This window comes from Loxodonta africana, chromosome 18 (genome assembly GCF_030014295.1).
Source record: "Loxodonta africana isolate mLoxAfr1 chromosome 18, mLoxAfr1.hap2, whole genome shotgun sequence".
Taxonomy (NCBI): domain Eukaryota; kingdom Metazoa; phylum Chordata; class Mammalia; order Proboscidea; family Elephantidae; genus Loxodonta; species Loxodonta africana.
This window is the reverse complement of record NC_087359.1, coordinates 72528117-72550372: the sequence shown is the minus strand read 5'-3', so window position 1 is coordinate 72550372 and position 22256 is coordinate 72528117. Positions and strand designations below refer to the sequence as shown.

The 22256-nt window shown below is 44.6% G+C and overlaps 1 protein-coding gene across 1 annotated transcript in view; it reads left to right on the top strand.

Moving 5' to 3' along the window:
* Positions 1-21860, top strand: part of DHRS7C (dehydrogenase/reductase 7C) — a 37997-nt gene extending 16137 nt beyond the window's left edge. Inside the window, exons 3-7 of the mRNA XM_003416787.3 lie at positions 5995-6107; positions 11876-12086; positions 14085-14177; positions 20472-20627; positions 21596-21860. Coding sequence (XP_003416835.2) covers positions 5995-6107; positions 11876-12086; positions 14085-14177; positions 20472-20627; positions 21596-21804 — 782 coding nt within the window. The 3' untranslated portion in view covers positions 21805-21860. The remainder of the gene's footprint in view (positions 1-5994; positions 6108-11875; positions 12087-14084; positions 14178-20471; positions 20628-21595) is intronic.
* The last annotated feature ends 396 nt before the right edge of the window (positions 21861-22256 follow it).

Here is a 22256-nt window from a genome sequence, read left to right as displayed (position 1 = left end):
AAAAAAAAAAAAATCAGTTGGATTCCTCTACACCAACAAAGAGAACATCTAAAACGAAATCTCCAAATCAATACAATTACTATAGCCCCCAAGAAGATGAAATACTTAGGAATAAATCTAACCAGAGACGTAAAAGGTCTATACAAAGAAAACTGCAAGACATTACTGCAAGAAACCAAAAGAGACTTACGTAAGTGAGAAAACATACCTTGCTCGTGGATAGGAAGACTCAACATTGTAAAAATGTCTATTCTACTCAAATCAACCTGTAGATACAATGCAATCCTGATTCAAATACCAATAGCATTTTTTAATGAGATGGAGAAACAAGTCACCAACTTCCTATGGAAGGGAAAGAAAGAGGCCCTGGATAAGTAAAGCATTACTGAAAAAGAAGAACAAAGTGGGAGGCCTCACACTACCTGATTTTAGAGTACAGTATACCGCCACAATAGTCAAAACAGCCTGGTCCTGGTACAACAGATACGTAGACCAATGGAACAGAATTGAGAATCCAGACATAAATCCATCCACATATGAGCAGCTGACATTTGACAAAGGCCCAAAGTCTGTTAAATGGGGAAACGACAGTCTATTTCACAAATGGTGCTGGCATAACTGATATCCACCTGCAAAAAAATGAAACAAGACTCATACCGTGCACAAAAACTAACTCAAAATGGATCAAAGTCCTAAATATAAAATCTAAAATGATAAAGATCGTAGAAGAAAACACAGGGACAATGCTAGGAGCCCTAATACATGGCATAAACGGCATACGAACCATAACAATGCACAAACAGCAGAAGAGAAACTAGATAACTGGGAGCTCCTAAAAATCAAGAACTTATGTTCATCTAAAGACTTCACCAAAAGACTGAAAAGATCACCTACAGACTGGGAAAAAGTTTTTGGCTATGACAAATCTGATCAGCACCTGATCTCTAAAATCTACATGATACTGCAAAAACTCAACTACAAAAAGACAAATAACCCAATTAAAAAATGGGCAAAGGATATGAACAGACACCTCATTAAAGAAGAGATTCAGGCAGCTAACAAATACATGAGGAAATGCTCTCAATCATTAGCCATTGGAGAAATGCAAATCAAAACTACAGTGAGATTCCATCTCACCCCAAGAAGGCTGGCATTAATCCAAAAAACACAAAATAATAAATGTTGGAGAGGTTGCAGAGACTGGAGCACTTGTACACTGCTAGTGGGAATGTAAAATGGTACAACCACTTTGGAAATCGATTTGGCGCTTCCTTAAAAAGCTAGAAATAGAACTACCATACGATCCAGCAATCCCACTCCTCGGAATATATCCTAGAGAAAGAAGAGCCATCACATGAATAGATATATGCACACCCATGTTCATTGCAGCACTGTTCACAACAAAAAGATGGAAACAACCAAGGTGCCAATCAACAGATGAATGGATAAACAAATTATGGTATATTCACAATGCAATGATCAAGAACAATGATGAATCCATGCAATATCTCATAACATGGAGGAATCTGGAAGGCATTATGCTGAGTGAAGTTAGTCAGGTGCAAAAGGGCAAATATTGTATGAGATCACTATTATAAGAACTCAAGAAAAAGTTTAAACAAAGAAGAAAATATTCTTTGATGGTTAAGAGGGTGGGGAGGGAGGAAGAGGGGTAGTCATGAATCAGATAGTAGATAAGAGCTATTTTAGGTGAAGGGAAAGACAACACACAATACAGGAGAGGTCAGCGCAGCTGGACTAAACCAAAAGCAGAGAAGTTTCCTGAATACAACTGAATGCTTCGAAGGCCAGAGTAGCAGGGATGGGGGTCTGGGGACCATGGTTTCAGGGGACATCTAGGTCAATCGGCATAACAAAATGTACTAAGAAAACGTTCTGCATCCTACTTTGGGGAGTGGTATCTGGGGTCTTAAACGCTAGCAAGAGGCCATCTAAGATGCATCAATTGGGTCTCAGCCTACCTGGAGCAAAGGAGAATGAAGAGCACCAAAGACAGAAGGTAAATATGAGCCCAAGAGACAGAAAGGCCCACATAAACCAGAGACTGCATCAGCCTGATACCAGAAGAACTAAATGGTGCCCTGCTACAACCAATGACTGCCCTGACAGGGAACACAACAGAGAAACCCTGATGGAGCAGAAGAACAGTGGGATGCAGACCTCAAATTCTCATAAAAAGATCAGACAATGTTCTGACTGAGACTAGAGAGACTCCAGAGGGCATGGTCCCTGGACCCTCTGTTAAGCCAAGACTGGAACCATTCCCAAAGCCAACACTTCAGACAGGGATTGGACTGGACTATAAGACAGAAAATGATACTGGTGAGGAGTGAGCTTCTTGGCTCAAGTAGACACATGAGACTATGTGGGCAGCTCCTGTCTGGAGGGGAGATGAGAAGGCAAAGGGGGACAGCAGCTGGTTGAATGGACATGGGGAATACAGGGTGGAGAGGAGGAGTGTGCTGTCTCTTTAGGGGAAGAGCAGCTAGGAGTACATAGTAAGATGTGTATATGTTTTTGCATGAAAGGCTGACTTGACTTGTAAACTTTCACTTAAAGCACAATAAAAAAAAAAAGTGTTGTGTTCTAATTTGCATTTCTTCATTATTAGCATTGAACTCTTATCTTCTTTATGTTAGATCTTTGTGCTTCTCTTATGAAGTATTTACTCATGTCCTTAGCCAATTTCTTTATTGGGGTCTTTATTCTTTCCTTATTGATTAGTAAGAGTTCTTTGTATATCAAATAAATTAACCCTTTTCTGAATGTGTAGTCCCTGGGTTGTTCAAACAATCAATGCACTTGGCTACTAACCGAGAGGCAGGCAGTTCAAATCCACCCAGAGATGACTCAGAAGAAAGGCTTGGAGATCCACTTCAGAAAACCCTATCAAGTACGGCTCTATTCTGAGAAACATGAGGTCACCAATTGTTTTGTTTTGTTTTTCCTGACATGTGGATTATAAATATCTTTCTCAATTTATTTTGCTCTTAGTTATATTTATGGTTTCTGCTTTAAGAAAATTTTTTAAGGGTAAAACTATAAATCATTTCTGTTACGACTTCTTTCATAGAAGATCTTTCCCCAGCACAAGACTACAGAGTCATCTCTACTTTCTTCAAATTCTTTTATGGTTCTGTTTTTACGTTTGACTATTTAAGACATCTTGTTGCGATGTATCTAGCTTTTTGTCCCTTCCAAATATCTGCAATGGGCTCAAGCTATAACAATGATTGTGAGGTTGATGCAGGACTCGGCAGTATTCCGTTCTGCTGTACTTAGGGTCGCTGTGAGTCAAAACTGACTCAATGGCACCTAACAACAGCAACAAATATTTATCCCACAGCCCAAATACCACTTTTTAAATAACAGATTCTTCTCCCACTGATACAGTGTGCCTACTTTTCATATTCCGAATTCTTATCAAAACTTGGCTCTGTTTTTATCAATATTTCTATCTATTCTTGAACCACTAACACTGCTTTAAATGTTCCTTGCTTTTCTTGCATATGTATCATTTCAAATAAAGTTTGTAAGTTACTCCAAATAAAACTTAGAATTCTTCTGTCGCTTTCCAAGACCTGTCGGGATCTCGATTTACTGCATCAAATCAACTTGGAGACGAGCTGACATCTTTACTGGGTTTTGCCATCCAGAATCATCATGGGCAGTCCTTTTCTCACTAAGTGTCTCCATTTGAGATATCTTCCGTTCTTGATGGTCCTAGGCAACTCAAGGTGACATCGCTAGCCCAGTGGCTTCTTGACTCAGGATCCCTCATTCAGCAAAGCCGACCACAGTACCCTTCCCTCCAGTTCTCTCAGTTGCACCCACCATACTGTTTTCAGGCTTCTCTGAGACCTCCCGTGCCTAGAGCCCTCTACTTCATTCTTTTTTCTTTGCTCTTCCTGCCTTCACTTCTCCCCCCCTCTGGCTGAGACTACATGGCCCAGCATCTCAACCGCTCTCTCTTCAATACTGCAATTCCCCTGCCCTCAATGCCCACTTATCAAACCCCAACCAACTGTTCTCTCCAACTGGCCCCCTTCTCTCCACCCACACCAGAGTGCTGAGCCCTGCAGGATAAATTCAGCCAGCATGAGATCACGTTGTCCGTTGCACTCATGGTATCCAGCCTCCAGGGGGCACTCTGTGCTGCTCAACTAGCCTTTGGCATCCCCAGTCATTCTGGGTCCACCACATCCTGCTGTAAAGAGGGACAGCAACGGGTACAGCCTGTAGTAGCTGCTATGAGTGACTACCCAGATCCCCGTACCTGGCCAGTTCACCCAGGTGCTGTGAGTGTTAGCTGCTAATGGCTCACCGATGCCCCTTCTCCAGAAATCTGGCTGTCAAGTCCAAAACCTGTGGGTCAGTGCACATCACCTGGCCCAGGAGTTACATACCCTCTCTACCCTCCCTGAGAGGACCAGCCCTCAGCAATGCCTGATTGAGACAGGCACACCAAAGGCCAGTCTTCTTGCCCAAAAAGGGAGCCCTGGCAGTACAATGGTTAAGCACTAGGCTGCTAACCAAAAGGTGGGCAGTTGGAGCCCACCAGCCGCTTTGTGGGAGGAAAGACCTGGTGATGTGCTCTATAAGTTCCCCGAGTCTGGATCAACTTGACGGCACACAACAACAACTTGCCTCAAGGTGGGACAGCTCTACAGTTTGGCTTAAGCTCCTAAGCCCTTGTCTTAGGTGTCTCTAGAGAAACAGAAAGAGTATCAGAGAGAGAGATTTACTTCAAGGAACTGGCTGACACGATTGTGGGGGGCTGTCGAGTGCAAAATCTGTAGGTCAGATGACAGGCTGGAGACCCCTACTGGCTTGGGTCCCAAGGTGCACAGGCCAGGTGACAGGAAGAGTGCAGAGTAAAGACAGACAAAGAGTTCTGTCAAAACATCTATTTACAGTCTGGGGGCAGACCACATTCTAAGGGATTTCCTTTTCAACTGATTGATTGATTATGTTAGACTACAGCATGGAACAGCAACTAGACTAGACTGGCACCTTCCCCTGCCCTGTCCTGCTTCCCTCTCCCACTGTCAGAAGAGCATTGGCTCAGTCAATCCCACTCTCCTGAATCCTTGTCCCAGGCTCTGCTTCTAGGGAACCTGACCCAAGCTACTCCCTCATAAGGTTATTGTGAGAATTAAAAGTGCTAATATAAGTAAAGATCTTTCAACTGTTCCTGGACCCTCAAAATATGTTAGCTTTCGTTGTTTTTAAGTATCATTATTATTAATGTTATTACTACCCATCTGTCAGGTTGTCTTACTGTGATGGCTTATGTGTTGAAAACCCTATGGATCACAAGAGAATATCATCTGATATGGTGCCGGAAGATGAGCCCCTACATTGGAAGGTCCTCAAAATACACAGTGGCCACATATGGACTTGATCAAACTAATGACCATGAAGATGGCAAAAGACCAAGCAATATTTTGTTCTGTTGTGCCTGGGGTCGCCAGGAGTTGGAACCAACTCAATGGCAACTGTCAACAATTTTTAGTATACAAGAATGCTCTGTCTACCAGGCATTGCTCAGTTTAGAAAGTCCTGTGTTGGGTGAGTCAGGAATTAGTTCAAAGTCAAATTAGACACATAAGCAATATGGAAGGAATTGGTGACATTTGGTCTGAAAAGACATAGTGGTGTTTCCAATGTCTTTAGATTTAGGTAAACTTGGAACTGTGGTCCTGGAGGACTAGGTGGACAAGGGTCATCTTTTTGTCTGGTATGAAGAGAATGTTCTCATAATCAGAATATTCCAGCCACAGAAGGGGCTGTTTCACCCAGTGGTGAACTCCCTATCACAGGGAGCAACCAAGCTGAAACTAGAAAAACGTCCAGCCCTGGGAGGGGGTTGAATGAAATGACCACTAAGATTCTTGAATTTGTAAGAAAGGGGTCCTGCCATCAGTGGTTCCATCCCCATACTGCCCCACTCTCTTTCCTTCTTCTCCACAGAGTGTGCACGTGTGTTCCACACCGCAGGGGCAAGGCTGGTGCTGTGTGCAAAGAACTGGGAGAGGCTGGAGAGCCTTTATGATGCCTTGATCAGCGTGGCTGACCCCAGCAAGGTAAGGCCTTCTAGCAGTGGTTTGAGCACGCTTAGCTTTCATTGATTGTTGAGGGGCAGCATTTTGCCAAATGTATTCTTTTAGTGAGGTGAAATTGGATGAGTGCTTGGGGAAGTGTGAGGTAATGGTCCCACTGCTCTTGACACAGGCATGTCTGCCAATCGCAAGAGGTCTATTAATTTTGAGCACTCACCATGCCAAAAATTTGTTCTGTGTCTATGACACCCCCACCATTCTATTTGAGTCAGACTCAAAGAGGATGTAGGAGATAAAGAATATCACGTTGTTATTCTTCTTAGGTGCCATCAAGTCAATTCATACTCATAGCGACCCTATGTACAGCAGAACGAAACACCACCCAGTCCTGCGGCATCCTCACAATTGTTGGTATGTTTGAGCCCATTGTTGCAACCCATTGTTGCAGTCAATTCATCCCACTGAGGGTCTTCTTCTTTTTCACTAACCCTCTGCTTTACCAAGCATGATGTCCTTCTCCAGAGACTGGTCCCTCCAGATAACACGTCCAAAGTACATGAAAGGAAGTTTCGCCATCCTCGCTTTTATGGAGCATTCTGGCTGTACTTCTTCCAAGACAGATTTGTTAGTTCTGTGGCAGTCCAAGGAATATTCCATATTCTCTGCCAACACCATAACTCAAGGGCATCAATTCTTCTTCCATTTTCCTTATTCATTGTCCATCTTTCCCACACATATGAGGCAATTAAAAACACCATGGCTGGGATCAGGCTCAGGTTAGTCCTCAAAGCGACATCTTTATTTAACACTTTAAAGAAATCTCTTGCAGCAAATTTGCCTAATGCAGTACGTCATTTGCTTTCCTGACCACTGCTTCTATGGGCGTTGGTGGTGTATCCAAGTAAAATGAAATCCTTGACAACTTCATTGTTTTCTCCACTTATTATGATGTTGCTTATCGGTCCAGTTGAGAGGATTTTTGTTTTCTTTATGCTGAGGTGTAATCCATACTGGAAGCTGCACTCTTTTCCTTCCTTCCTTCCTCCCTTCCTTCCTTTTTCTTGTTTTATTCTGCTTTAGCTCAAGTTAATTTCTCATACAAAAATTCGTACACACACTGCTTTGTGACCCTAGTTGCTATCCCCATAAGGTGACCTCACATTCCTCCATTCTGCCCCAGGTTTCCCGTGTCCGTTCAACCAGCTCCTATCCCTTTCTGCCTTCTCATCTTGCCTCTGGACAGAAGCTGCCCATTTAGTCTCATGTATCTACTTGAACTAAGAAGCACACTCTTCACAAGTATCATTTTGTGTGAAGGCTGTAGTCTTTGATCTTCATCAGTAACTGCTTCAAGTCCTTTTCACTTTCACCAGGTGAGGTTGTGTCATCTGCATATCACAGGTTGTTAGAGTCTTCCTCCAATCCCGATGTCCCATTCTTCTTCATATTGTCCAGCTTCTTGGATTAGTTGCTCAGCATACAGATCAAGTAAGTATGGTGAAAGGAAACCACCTTGACACATACCTTTCCTGATTTTAAATGATGCAGTATATCCTTGTTCTGTTGGAACGGCTGCCTCGTGGTCTATGTATATGTTCTGCATGAGTACAATGAAATGTTCTGGAATTTCTATTCTTTGCAATGTTATCCATAATTTGTTATGATCCACACAGTCCAATGCCTTTGCATGGTGCATAAAACAGAAGTAAACATCTTTCTGGTATTCTCTGCTTTCAGCCAAGATCCATCCGATATCAACAATGATGTACCTCATTTCCATGTCCTCTTCTGAATCCAGCTTGAATTTCGAGAAGTTCCCTGTCAATGTACTGCTACAACCATTTTTTAATGATCTTCAGCAAAATTTTACTTGTGTGTGGTATTAATGATATTGCTTGATAATTTCTGCATTCTGTTGGATCACCTTTCTTTGGAATGGGCACAAATATGGATCTCTTCCAAATTTCTTGGCGTAGACAAGTGAGTGCTTCCAGCATTGCCTCCATTTGTTGAAACATCTCAGTTGGTATTCCATTAATTCCTGGAGCCTTGTTTTTTACCAGTGCCTTCAGTTTTTTTTTTTTTTCAGTTGGCAGCTTGGACTTCTTCCTTCAGTATCAGCAGTTCTTGATCATACACTACCTCCTGAAATGGTTGAACATCGACCAACTCTTTTTGGTACAGTGACTCTGTATATTCCTTCTATCTTCTCTTGATGTTTTCTGTGTTGTTCAATATTTTGCCCATAGACTTCTTCAATATTGCAACTCCAGGCTTGAATTTTTTCTTCAGTTCCTTAAGCTTAAGAAATGCCGAACGTGTTCTTCCCTTTTGATTTTCCAACTCCAGGTCTTTGCACCTTTCATTATAATACTTTACTTTGTCTTCTTGAGCCACCCTTTGAAATCTTCTGTTCAGCTCTTTTTTCTTCATTTCTTCCATTCTCTTAAGCTACTTTACTTTCAAGAGCAAGTTTCAGAGTCTCTTCTGACATCACTTTTGGTCTTTTCTTTCTTTCCTGTCTTTTTAATGACCTCTTGCTTTCTTCGTGTATGACATCCTTGATGTCATCCCACAACTCATCTGGTCTTCAGTCATTAGTGTTTAATGCATGAAGTCTATTCTTGAGATGGGCTCTAAATTCAGGTGGAATATACTCAAAATTATACCTTGGCTCTTGTGGACTTGTTTTAATTTTCTTCAGCTTCAGCTTGAACTTGCACATGAGCAATTGAAGGTCTGCCCCACAGTCGGCCCCTGGCCTTGATCTGACTGATAATATTTAGCTTTTCCATTATCTTTTTCCCCAGAAGTATTCAGTTTGATTCCTGTGTATTCATCTGGTGAGGTTATGTGTATCGCCTCCATTTACGTTGTTGAAAAAGATTTTTGCCAAGAATAAGTCATTGGTCTTGCAAAATTCTATCATATGTTCTGCAGCATCGTTTCTATCCCCAAAGCCATATTTTCCAACTACTGATCTTTGTTTCCAACTTTGGCATTCCAGTCACCAGTAATTATCAATACATCTTTAATCAATTTCAGACTGCAGACATTGGTAAAAATCTTCAATTTCTTCATCTTTGACATTAGCATTTGGTGCATAAACTGGTCTTCCTCTTAGGCCTATGGATACTGTCCTATCACTGATGGCATCGTACTTCAGGATATATCTTGAAATGTTCTTTTTGACAATGTACGTGACGCCATTCCTCCTCAATTTTTCATTCCCAGCATAGTAGACCATATGATTGTCTGATTCAAAATGGCCAATACCAGTCCATTTCAGCTCACTAATGCCTAGAGTATCTGTCTTCAAGCATTCCATTTCATTTTTGACAGCTTCCAATTTTCTTAGATTCATATTTCGTACATTCCATTCTCTGATTGTTAATGGATGTTTGCAGCTATTTCTTCTTATTTTGAGTCATGCCACCGCAGCAATGGAGGTCTCAAAAGCTTTACTCCATCCATGTCATTAAAGTTGACTCTACTTTGAGGAGGCAGCTCTTCCCAAGTTGATTCTGAGTGCCTTCCAACCTGGGGGCCTGATCTTCTGGCACTGTATTAGACAATGTCCGCTGCTATTCATAAGGTTCCCACTGGCCAGTTTTTCTTTTTAGAAATAGATCACCAGGTCTTTTCTCTTAGTCTGGAAACTCCAGTGAAACTCGTCCACCATGGGTGACCCTGCTGGTATTTAAAATACCAGTCACATAGCTGCCAGCATCTCAGCAACACACAAGCCACCACATTACAACAAACTGACAGACAAGTGATGGAAGAAATATCATAAAACTAGTAAAACAGGTGCTGCCCAGTGGATTTCAACTCATGGCGACCCTGTGTGTGTCAGAGTAGAACTGTGCTCCATGGAGTTTTCAATGGCTGATTTTTGAGAAGTAGATTGGCAGGTCTTTCTTCCAAGATGCCGCTGGGTGGATTCGAACCATCAGCCTTTTGGTTAATAGCTGAGCGCTTAACTTTTTATGTCACTCAAGACTCCTAAGGAATGCCATAAGTATGGGTTATTAGAAACACTCATGGCTGATTTTAAAAATAATAATAATACCTCAGATGACCTCTCTTGCAAGGAAATCAGAGAAATGATGTCCCTTTCCAAAAAGTCACCCAGGAGGTGAACACTTATTTCAACGTGGTTTCAGTTTTCAGAGCATTTCTGGAGCTTTGTTTGGGGAATTGCCTTCAGAGCCCTCATCAGGATTTAAGGGAAAAAAAAAATCTTTGCCTTCGAGGTTGAATTTGGTTATTGGAAACAACCAAAAGTAATTCAGAGCTAAGTCTGGTATTTGAAGAGAGAGATCAAATAGAACAACACAGCATTCTCCAAAATGTGTTTCTTGGGATGTTATTAGATACTGGGTAAAAACGCATTTCTGCGGTCAGTTGTGTGGGAAACTACTGCAAGACTTTTCTGCACCTTTGATACAGTAATGTACATTGTGTATATCCAAGGAGAACATATAGAACTCTGCGTTTCCCAAACAAATTTGACCTGGGAACCCTCTTTTCTAGGCTGTCTGTCAAGCACTGGGGTTGTATTTATCACATGTATAATCAATTATCACAGCATCTCCCCCTCTAGACCATTAGAGTGAACTGAATGTCTAGGGCTGAACACAGAGCCTGGTGTGTAGTAAGATGCACTAAAAATATTTTGCCAACTATATGACTTTGGTCAAAAACAAAATGTGGCTACGAATTACTGTTGTTAAAAATAATCTAAACTCACCAAAGTTTGAATAAAAAGTTTGTTCTGAGCAGTTATTCTACATACATGTAGGGAGACCATTTTGATTCCAGAAAAGGGAAATGGCCGAAGAAGCTAGGTACAATGGGCTTACAAAGAGAAAGGAGGGAGAAATATGGAAGATCATCAATCATTCGCTAACCTTAACATAATTGATTGAACTCTCCCCTCCCCCTCTTACTGAGATCAAAGGATATAAATTCTCAAGACGGTCTCTGCCTCTCCACCCAGCCATATCTTTTGAAATTCAAATTTAGTAAGCCCATCCTCCAAACTCCTTGCCATCAAGTCGATTCCAACTCATAGTGACCCTACAGAACAGAGTAGAGCTGCCCCATAGAGTTTCCAAGGAGCGCCTGGTAGATCTGAACTGCCGACCTTACGGTTAGCAGCCGTAGTACTTACCCACAACACCACCAAGGCCAGTCTTCCAGCAGGAAAGAAAAGATCTGCAACTTCGGGTAAGAGAAAAGCTGCTGATGGATTCATTTTGGTCAGGGGTTTCTTCAAAGTGATTATTTGGTTCTGTGGGTAAGAAAACACCAAAATCAAAGCAAGATATCTACTATCAATTTCTCTCTTTGACATTGTGATGGATTTTCTTGTGGCTTGTAAGCCAGTTTGGAAGGCCATTTCCAAAAAGAAGCTCAGAAAGGTTGTAAGTCACAAGGTCACCACTGGATAAGTACACAGCCTCCAAAGGGGACAGCTGTGAAGAGTGATATCCATTTGGATTTATCAGTTCAGGCAACCTTGTCGAAGGTTCAGAATTATTACTGCATATTCACATTAGGAATTTTTGTTGTTATAGTTGTCCTGGTTCCCAAGAATGGGTTATCCTTGAATCTCTCCCTCCCCCCCCCCACCCCAGAGGCATTTCTGCTGCCTCCTGTTCACTTTTTTGGAGTTGTTCCATGAGTTCTCAGTTTCAGAAGGGGTGGCTATTAAATTGAGAGACCCCAAGGTCTAAGCCAAGAAGGTATTACCACAAGTGTGTTGATTCTTTCATTGGTTTCACCAGACCTTTACCCCAAAGCTGGTCCTCTTGGACTTCTCAGACATCAGCTGTGTCCAGGATGTGGCCAAAGAGGTCCTAGACTGCTATGGCTGTGTGGACATCCTCATCAACAACGCCAGTGTGAAGGTGAAGGCGCCTGCCCATAAGATTTCTCTGGAGCTCGACAAAAAGATCATGGATGCCAATTACTTTGGGCCCATTACGCTGACCAAAGGTCTCGTGAGTTTGACTTTCTGTGGGTTTCTTGACCAGCGGCTGCTAGGGAGGGCTCTGTTACATAGCCAGATGGTTATCTACTTCTGGGTGGACTCCTTAGGTACTCTTCCTCCTGAAAAAATTCCTACTTATTTGGTGAAAGCTTTCAATGTTCTGACTGTGAATTTTGATGAAGGAAAGGGGACTTTGAAAGTATCTTACTGGGATATTCCAACCTCCCTCTCTTTGCAACTCACGCTCCTCACCCAAGCCCTGTCCTTTACCCTTTTCTTCTTACTCCTATCCAAGAGACCCTGTATATTATCACCCTCTTTACAGAAACAGGGAAGTCAGGAGGATGTCGCCCCTGAAAGCACAAAATGATGGTTCTTATGAGGCATCTGGAAACCCTGGTGGTGTAGTGGTTAAGCCCTACAGCTGCTAACCAAAAGGTCAGCGGTTGGAATCCACCAGGCGCTCCTTGAAAACTCTATGGAGCAGTTCTACTGTGTCCTATAGGGTCGCTATGAGTCGGAATTGACTCCACGGCAATGGGTTTATGAGGCATCCAGGTGGAGATTTCTCACAGTCAAGTTCAAATGGTGATGTGAAATCTGGGAGACTGGGACAGGAGATGACTATAGAATAGAACCAAGAATGGAAGCACTTCTCCCCCCCAAAAAAAAATACAGATTTATCAGAACAGAACTTCATTAGGAAAGGAATAGTACTGATAGTCACGCAACATGGTGAATGTGATGTCACAGAATTTCACACTTAAAAAGTATTACAGTGGCAAATGTTTTGTTTTACATGTATACTTAAACAAAATACAAGTTTTTTAAAGAAAAAGAAAAAAAGAACCTCAAAAGGGAGGATGTACACATGGGGGGAAAAAATCTTGCATTTAGGGAGTGGAAGGCCCTGGCAGGGACTGAGAAGGCACAGTCTGAGAGTCATCCCCTCTTCAGCTGAGAATAGTCCCATACTGGGAACCTCTAATAACGGGATTCTGAGTTTTAGGACAGGTGAAGGGAAAGAAGCATTTGGAGCAAAGAGATGACTTCCAAGAGTCCCTAAAATGATGTTCCAAAGATAAGGGTTCCCCTAGCTCAGTCCCTGTGACCAAGCAGGCCAGCACAGGTGTGCCTTTCCATCAACCCCTGAAGGGGCTACTCACTGGCATTAAATTGAGGGACGCCAAAAGTGGAGTGGAAAAGACCAGGGCCGGTTTCTCTCTCTGTCTGGGCCTCTAACATGCTGAGGCACCTGAGTCTAGCCACCAGTTCTGGGCCTCAGTTGTTCATCTCCAGTCTGAAGTGAGTGGGTTTAATCAACCATTCCAAAAACTGAGCCTTCTGTGTCTCGTCATTTCCTTTTTTGCCACATCCCCACCTGTACTATTATTTGCTGAATATCCTTCTTTAAATTTCCTCCCTTTAAATGAAACTTACTTTAGAAGAAAACGTATACCACCATAAATTTAAAAACACAAACAAGATCTTTCACTCTCAATACATACAAGGCACCCTGAAAGCAAATCTCACCACCATCCCTTCTACCTTCTAACCAATGCTGGTAAATTCTCCCCCAAGAGAGCTTGAGAAAGCTTAGAGCTGAGCTCTTTCCTCTCTTTGTTAAAAGACAGCACAAGCAAGAGAGCTGTTAAAGACATATTAGCATCAAAATGAGACTTTTTTCTTGACATAACTGGAGAATTCAAAGAGAAATTCCTTTCTCACTACTGAAAAGAGTGCTAATTAATGGCTCATTGGTGGGTCATTTTAAAATTGCCCAGCAATTCACCAGCTGAACGTGGCCCACTCTTTGGAAACACTGGACAAAATGATGCCAGAGTCCTTCCCAACTTGGTCTTGCTGCACTCTAATTACCCGGAAGGTAGAAGAACCATTTGTGATGTCAGGTGTGGGGTGGGAGTAGGGAAAAGGGGATTGCCTGCTACTGCCCAGGTCGGTCTCAAATTTTTAACAGTGACTCACTGTCCTGTGTTTTCCAGCCCTGCTTCCCAACATGATCTCCCGGAGAACTGGCCAGATCGTGTTAGTGAATAACGTCCAAGGGAAGTTTGGAATTCCGTTCCGTACTGCCTGTAAGTCACTAAGACAAAAAGGCCTTCTTCAGAGATGTGATGTCCAGAACTAGGCCTCTGGTTACAAGGGAGGGAGGGGTCTGCTGTTTTTTCCTTTCATTCCTCAGTCCCACTTTTCCCAGCACCTAGGGAATGCAGGGCACTATGGGAGCCAATGAGACAGAGAAGATAAGGTCCCTCTCAAAGTTGACATTCTCACATGTTCCAGCTGAACATGATCAATTCAGGAGAAGGTCACATTCCTGATGTGGGTGAACGGAACCCAGCTCAAATGTCCCTTCTTCCACAAAGATACCTTCAAAGGACTACAATTGGGAAAGGAAAGATGGGTGCACAAAGAGAGGAAGAAGGAAAAAAAGAAAGGGTCAGAATTCTAGGAAAGGGGCAGTTCCAAGGGAGAGAGTCCTTTAAAAAGCCCAAGGAAGAGAGGGACTTCTAGATGTATGTTCTTGGGTTCCATCTGGAAAAATTTTGGAGACACTCTCACCTCCCATGATGTACATCCTGGGAGGGTGCAGAGCATGTACTTCTTTACTGCCTGCAATACCACCTATCAGCTTGTCACCCTGTGGTTGTAACTGATCTATTAGCCGATCAGAATAAAGACAGATGCCACACCACCAGTTGCAAGGGAAACAGAAAGTGGAAATTTGTCTGCGCAGACAAGGAGCAATGCGGGGTCTAGCAACCATAAGGCCACGTGCTCGCTATCTGAGGGGGTTGGGAAGCTTTTTATTCACCATGGCATCTGGAGTTGGGTTTAGTGCCCCAAGCTCTTCACCCTTAGCCCTCCCATGTCCACATTTGGAGGTGCAGATGTTGAATCATGTCGGTGATGTTCAGGTGATGTTGAGGACACAGCTTTTCAGGTCCTGCGCGTGCACCAAAATCTTGTGTGGGATTCTGGCACCAAATTCAAACTATGGCTAGGGCCGCAGTGTAGTCCTATTTTTCTTCCATGCAGTTAGAAGCCCTGGCTTGGTGGGCTGCTGGAGTGGGGGAACCCTGATGGAGCGGGTGGAAGTCTCGGCAAAGGCTTCATGGTGGCTCACTTGTTGCTGTGATGCTGGAAGCTATCCCACTGGTATTTCAAATACCGGCAAGGTCACCCACCCATGGTGGACCGATGTCACCAGAGCTTCCAGACTGACAGCAAGACCTGACGATCTACTTCCAACGATGAGTGAAAAGCCTGTGGATCATGACAAATATCATTTGATATAGTGCTGGAAGATGAGCCCTTAAGGTGGGAAGGCACTCAAAATGTACAGTGTCCGTGACAAGGGACTAGAGCATGCCAACAATCACGATGATGGTGCAGGATTGAGCAATGTTTTGTTCTGTTGTACATGAGGTCGATATCAGTTGGAGCCAAGTTGGTAGCAGCTAACAACAACACTGTGTGCAAAATAGGAGCTCAGTAATTGTTTGATAGATCAAGGGGTAGGATGAAAAAAGGAAGGAAAGAAAAAAGGGCAGGTCCCCCAATAGTGTTTGATTTTCCTCTTCCCTTGGCATTAGTTAGCTTAAGCCTAAGTCATGGTGCTATAAGACTATGACGTAAGAATGAAGAAGAGTATTTTTTTTCCATGCAGCGTCAGTGTGATGGTCCAGGTCAGCAGGCACCACCGCTCTCAGTCATTCAGGGACCCAGGATCATGCCAAGTCTTTGCTTTGACATCATCTTCCACACAGTCAAAGCTGAGTCCCTGCTCCATCCGGGTTCTGGCTGGGCAAAAGAGCAAGAGAGTGTCAAAGAGACATGTCCAATGCCTAAAGCCCCAGAACAGGAAGTAGCACACATCACTTCTGCTCACATATTGTCGTCAGGAACTCAGTCACATGACCACACCTAACTTCAGGAGACACTGGGAAGCGCCATCTACCTGTGGCGCCAGGAGGAGGGGAAAAATGGAGTTTGGTGCACACTAGGCAGTCTCTCCACGTTCCTCATTTCCCTTTTCTTCCACAGGCCACTTCTGAATCTCACCACTATTCCTTCTATTTCTTTCTTTCTTTTTCAATTGTGATGAAAAAATATATATCGAAACATTTGCCTTTTCAACATTTTTTTACATATACAATTCACAGGCACAAATGTTCATTGCAGCACTATTCACAATAGCCAAAAGGTGGAAACAATCTAAATGTCTCTCAACAGAAGAATGGATAAACATAATGTGGTATACAGTATCCACACAATGGACTATTAGTCAGCCCTGAAAAAAAATGAAGTCCTGATATCCCTTCTATTTTTAAACTCCACATACATGTTATTTTTCAGGAACTGGATAACTTTTCACTTTCCTTGCCTTCATTCATTCAACAGGTAGCAATTGGATGCTTAAAACCCGGTGCTGGGGTCACAGGCGGAGGTGATAGGATACACTGAGGTATGGGCTTTCCAGTGGACACTTTGCTCACCAGCCAATATGGGGCATGTGGTTCCCTTGGAGCATCTCTGAAACACAACAGAAATGAGGACTAAGAATTCTAACCAGGCTGTCTCTACCTGCGCCTGCCAAGGTTTGGCATCTCTGCAACTAAGGAATTAAGTGGTGCAGAGTTCCCCATGTAAATGTCAGAACTGAAGAGATCCCAGCCTGGGCTAGCCCTAAGTTCTCTTTCTTCTTCCTTTGGGTCTGGCTTCTGACAGGCACTGGAACTCCTGAGGAGGGCATGAGTGTGGCCAGGGTCCTCTGCACAGGTAGGACCTTCGCTTAGCATTGACCCAGGTGGGGAGATTGGAAGCCTTGGCAACCCACAATGGCTGGAGCTGGGCACCGACATTGTGCTGTTTCCTTGCTGTCACGGGCACACACCCTTCTCACTGCACTAGCCCCACCACATGGAAATCACCCATCGGTGTGTCTGCTTCACCTGGGCTCTATGAGAGCAGAGCTACCTCTGACTCACCTCTTCCTCCCCAGCTCCTTGCCCAGAGCAGGTGCCCTAAACACGTGTGTTGAATGAAGGAATCAGGAAATTGGTGGATGCATGAAAAACAAGCTGGTAACTGTTCATTTTTTTGGTAATAGCTTTATTGAGATATAATTCACATACCATACAATTCACCCACTGAGAGCATTCAATTCCGTGGCCTTTAGTATATTCACAGAGCTGTGCATCCGTTACCACAATCAGCTTCAGAATATTTTCACTACCCCAAAAGGAAACTCACACTTAGTTGTCATTCTCCAATCTCCCCACACCCCAGCCCTAAGCCAAAAACCAAAACTGTTGCCATCGAGTCGATTCTGACTCATGGTGACCCTATAGGAAACTCACACTTAGTTGTCATTCTCCAATCTCCCCACACCCCAGCCCTAAGCCAAAAACCAAAACTGTTGCCATCGAGTGGATTCTGACTCATGGTGACCCTATAGGTCAGAGTAGAACTGCCCCACAGGATTTCTAAGGAGGTCCTGGTGGACTTGAACTGCCGACCTTTTGGTTAGCAACCGTAGCACTTACCCACTGTACCACCAGGGTTTCCACCCCAGCCCTAGGCAACCACTAATCTACTTTCTATCTCTATGAGTTTGCCTATTCTGGACATGTCACATAAAGAGAGTCATATAATACGTGGCCTTTTGTGGCTGACTTGTTTCACTCAGCATCATGCTTTCAGGGTTGATACACATTGTAGCATGCGCTACTACTTCCTTCCTCCTTATGGCTGAATGATACTCCATTGCATGTATGTACCACAATGTATTTACCCCTTCATCCCTTGATGGATATTGGGGTTGTTTCCATTTTTTGACTATTATGAATAATGCCACTATGAACATAGGTTTTTGTGTGGGCGTGTTTTCATTTCTCTCGGATAAATACCTAGGAGTGAAATTGCTGGATCATATGACGACTCTATGTTTAAGAGTTTGAGGAACTGCCAGACTGCTTCCCAAAGTGGCTGCACCATTTACATTCCCACCAGCAGTGTTCCCATTTCTCCACATACTCGTCAACACTTGTTTTTGTCCACCTTTTTGGTTATAGCCATTCTAGAGGGTGTGAAGTGGTATCTCAGTGTGGTTTTGATTTGCATTTCCCTGGTGGCTATGCTAACCCTTTTCATGCAGACAAAATTGCATTCACCATGAACCACATGAAGAGCCAGGAGGCCTGGATTCTAGTCCAGGCTCCGCTACCTCTTGCTGTGTAACCTGGCACCGTTCACGTAACCTCTCTGAGCTCCTCATTCGAACTTATTCGTGAGGCAAGGATAATATTTCCTCTGCCTCCCTTGATTCAGTATATAACGTTCATGGGACAGTGAGCCACATAAGTGCAGATGATGTACGTAGTCATTGTATAAACCCGGGGGTCGGGGGGCAACCTGAGGCTGGTGTCCAGCTCGGTTTGGTTTGGCCAGCATGATGGTATTTTTAATTAAAATCCATTGCTCTCAAGTGATTCCGACTCATAGTGACCCTACAGGAAAGGGTAGAACTGCTCCATAAGGTTTCCAAGGCTGCGATCTTTACGGACGGAGCCCTGGTGGTGCAGTAGTTAAGTACTTGGCCGCTTTGCAGGAGAAGGATGTGGCAGTCTGCTTCCGCAAAGACTATACCCTAGGAAACGCTACAGGGCAGTGCTACTCTGTCCTATAGGGTCGCCACGAGTCAGAATCGACTCAACGGCAATGGGTTTTGGTCATCTTTACGGAAGCAAATTGCTACATCTTTCTCCCGAGGAGCAGCTGCTGGGTTCAAACTGCTGACCTTCTGGTTAGCAGCCGAGCGCTTTAACCACTGTGCCACCAGAGGTCCTTTTTTCTTTTGAACTAGTTGTCAATATTTAAATACAGGACATTTTAACAAATACCAGGATTTCCAGCTTCGCTTAAACAATCAGAAGATCTGATGCCCTGTGGAAAGGAAATAAGGAGCACAGAATTTCCCACATAAATGCCACAGCTAAAGGGATGCCACCCTGGGACAGCCCCAAGTTTCCTGAGAGGCTACCATCAGCTGGAGCCAAGTGGTGATGCTGCCTTTGGACAGGGCCCATGCTTCCTGGTCACCACGGCCCCACTGGGCTGCTCCTCTCCTCTCCTTCTCACATTGTGCACCACAGACAAAAAAAAAAAAAAAAAAACCCAAACCCATTGCCATCGAGTCAATTCTGACCCCTAGTGACCCTCAGGACAGAGTAGAACTGCCCCATAGGGTTTCCAAGGAGCAGCTGGTGGATTCAAACTGCCGACCTTTAGGTTAGGACCTAATGCTTAACCACTGCACCACCAGGGCCCCATTGTGCCCACAGGCATTTTTAATTTGCAATCCTGCTGAAATCCAATCATGGAAATAACCGATTGCTGTTCAAGTTGACTTCAACTCATGGCAATTCAACGTGTGCCAGAGTAGAACTGTGCCCCACTAGGTTTTCAGTGACTCACTTTTCAGAAGTAGATCACCCAGGCCTTTCTTCTGAGGCACCATTAGGTGGACTCGAACCTCCAACCTTCAGGTCGCAGCCGAGTGTGTTAACCTTCTGTACCACCCAGGGACTCCCTTTGTGTCAGTAAAGTCCACGGTATGTCCAACCGCTGCCTCATTCAGCCTCCAATAAAGACCTGCAAAATGTGAAGTTGGGGTTCACTATATTCCGGAGACGGCTCCAACTTTCCTAAGCTTTAAGGAGTGTCCAGTCTTTCTCCAATTTCTGGAACTATTGTTTACCTGACCCATGGCCTCTACGATTTGAATTGAATTTGATGAGTGGATTACATGGACAGGTTCTCTGAAGCAAAGGGGGGCAGGAAGCAAAAGTCATACAACAATCGCCACAACCCGGTTTTAGAATATTACCGTCACCCCCAGAAAGATATCTTCTGCCTGTTTGCAGTCAGTCCTTGCTCCAGGCCCACTGCAGCCACCACCTGGCCCAGGAACCTTGGACAAGTCACTCAGGTGTCCACCTTCCCAGCAAGGAAAGGGAATGGCGGCTTGTGCCAGCCATTTAATACACATTTGCTCATTTGGTCTTCACAACATGGCAAGGGAGACATTATCTCCATTTTGAAGATAAGAAAACTGAGCCTCAGAGAAGTAAAGGGACTTGCCCAAGGTCACACAGCTGGTAGGTGGGTAAGCTTTTTCCATCATACCCTGAAGAAGGCTGTTTCCTCATCTGTGAAGGGAGGGGCGGGGTGAGGGAACATCAGAGGCCCCTTCCAGCTCTGACCTTCTAGGAACATGGCATGTCGCCCCTCTTGTTCCAAGGTTCCCCCTGGGAAGCAGGGCTGGGGTCCCTACCATACCCACTTCTGGCTGCTTTCTCTTCTAGATGCTGCCTCCAAACACGCTGTGCTAGGCTTCTTTGACTGCCTCCGGGCCGAAGTGGAGGAATACGACGTTGTTGTCAGCACCGTGAGCCCAACCTTCATTCGGTCGTACCACACGTATCCGGGGCAGGGAAACTGGGAAGCCTCCATTTGGAAATGTGAGATTCCAGAGGGCAGCTGGAGGCACAGGGGCTGCAGAGGGACAGAGGCGCCAGGAACGTGGGGGGTGTGGGAGGGAGAGACCTCTGGGACAGTCTGGTTTCGTTGAGCACAATGGGGTGTTCTTGGAGCTTAAGACTGGAGGTGATGGGACATTGGCAGCCGGCTAACGGCAGGGAAGGGGCCCCAAACCTTAGCTCTGAGGCACCAAGTGGACAGAACCCTAATCTGTAAGCCAGTGGACCAAGGCCTGGTTGAGCTCAGTCACTCATTAGCTCTGTGACCTTGGTCAAGTCACTGCCTGTTTCTGAGCCTCAGTTCTCCAAGTTAATAACTAGGAGATGGTCTTTAAGAACCTTCCTGTTCTTTTTCACTAGGACACAACCCAGAGGTTAAGAGTCTAGAATCAGGCTGTTTGCCCTCAGAGATTGTGTCTGCCATGTTAGATGTTTGAACATGGGCAAGTCCCTTAATCGCTCTGTGCCTCAGTTTCCCCTTCAGAAAATGAGGGTTAAAGGGAACACCTGCCTCATAGAGTTGTTGGGGGAGTCCCTTGGTGGTATAAACTGTTAACATGCTCACTGCTAACTGAAAAGTCAGTGGTTCAAGTCCGCCCAGAGGCACCTCGGAAGAAAGGCCTGGTGATTTACTTCAAAAAGTCAGCCACTGAAAACCTCATGAACCAGAGCTTCACTCAGACACACATGGGTCGCATGAGTCAGAGTCACTCATCCAGTACTGGTAGCGTTGTTGGGAGGATTGAAGGTTACGGCTGTAAAGACTTGGAACGACAACCAGCATGAAGTAAGCGCTCCATAAGTACACCTCACCGTTATTATTACTATTCTAGAATACTCTAAACTCTAGGCATTGCACACGCACCCTCTTTGGGCACGCAGAGGGTTCTGGCCAGCTTGTTCCCGCTGAGGCTGTAATAGCCCCCACCCCCCCTCCTGGGGGCTTTCAGTTTTTTTCAGGAAGCTGACCTACGGGGTGCACCCGGTGGATGTGGCCGAGGAGGTGATGCGCACCGTAAGGCGGAAGAAGCAAGAAGTCTTCATGGCCAACCCGATGCCCAAGGCTGCCGTGTACATCCGCACCTTCTTCCCTGAGTTCTTCTTCGCTGTAGTGGCCTGTGGGGTGAAGGAGAAGCTCAGTGTCCCAGAGGAGAGTTAACTGCAGTAGCCCAGTGGGTCACCTGAGGGGAATAAAGGCTTTCTTGCAGGTGTTGGGTTTTCTGTCCTCTCAGCACAGAAGCTACACCCCCAACCCCGACCGTCTCGGGGGGAGATGTTCACATCCCAGTAGATGTCCCCGAGGCCAGCCCAGACGCTAGAGGTCTCTGGGTGTTTCCCACTCATCAGTCCCTGTCTTAGTCTCCTAGCACTGTTTTGACAGAATGCCATGTGTGTATGGCCTGAAAGAACAGAAATTTATTTTCTCACAGTTGTGGAGGCTCAAAGTCCAAATCAGGTTCATGGCCATGTCAATTCCTCCCTTGTCCATAGTACCAGATGTTCCCTGGCTTCCCGGCAATCCTCAGGTACACGGGTCTTCCCATGTGTGCCTCAGCCTGTGTCTAACCTATTCTTTTTATAACTCAGCAGTGATTAGCTTTGGGACACACC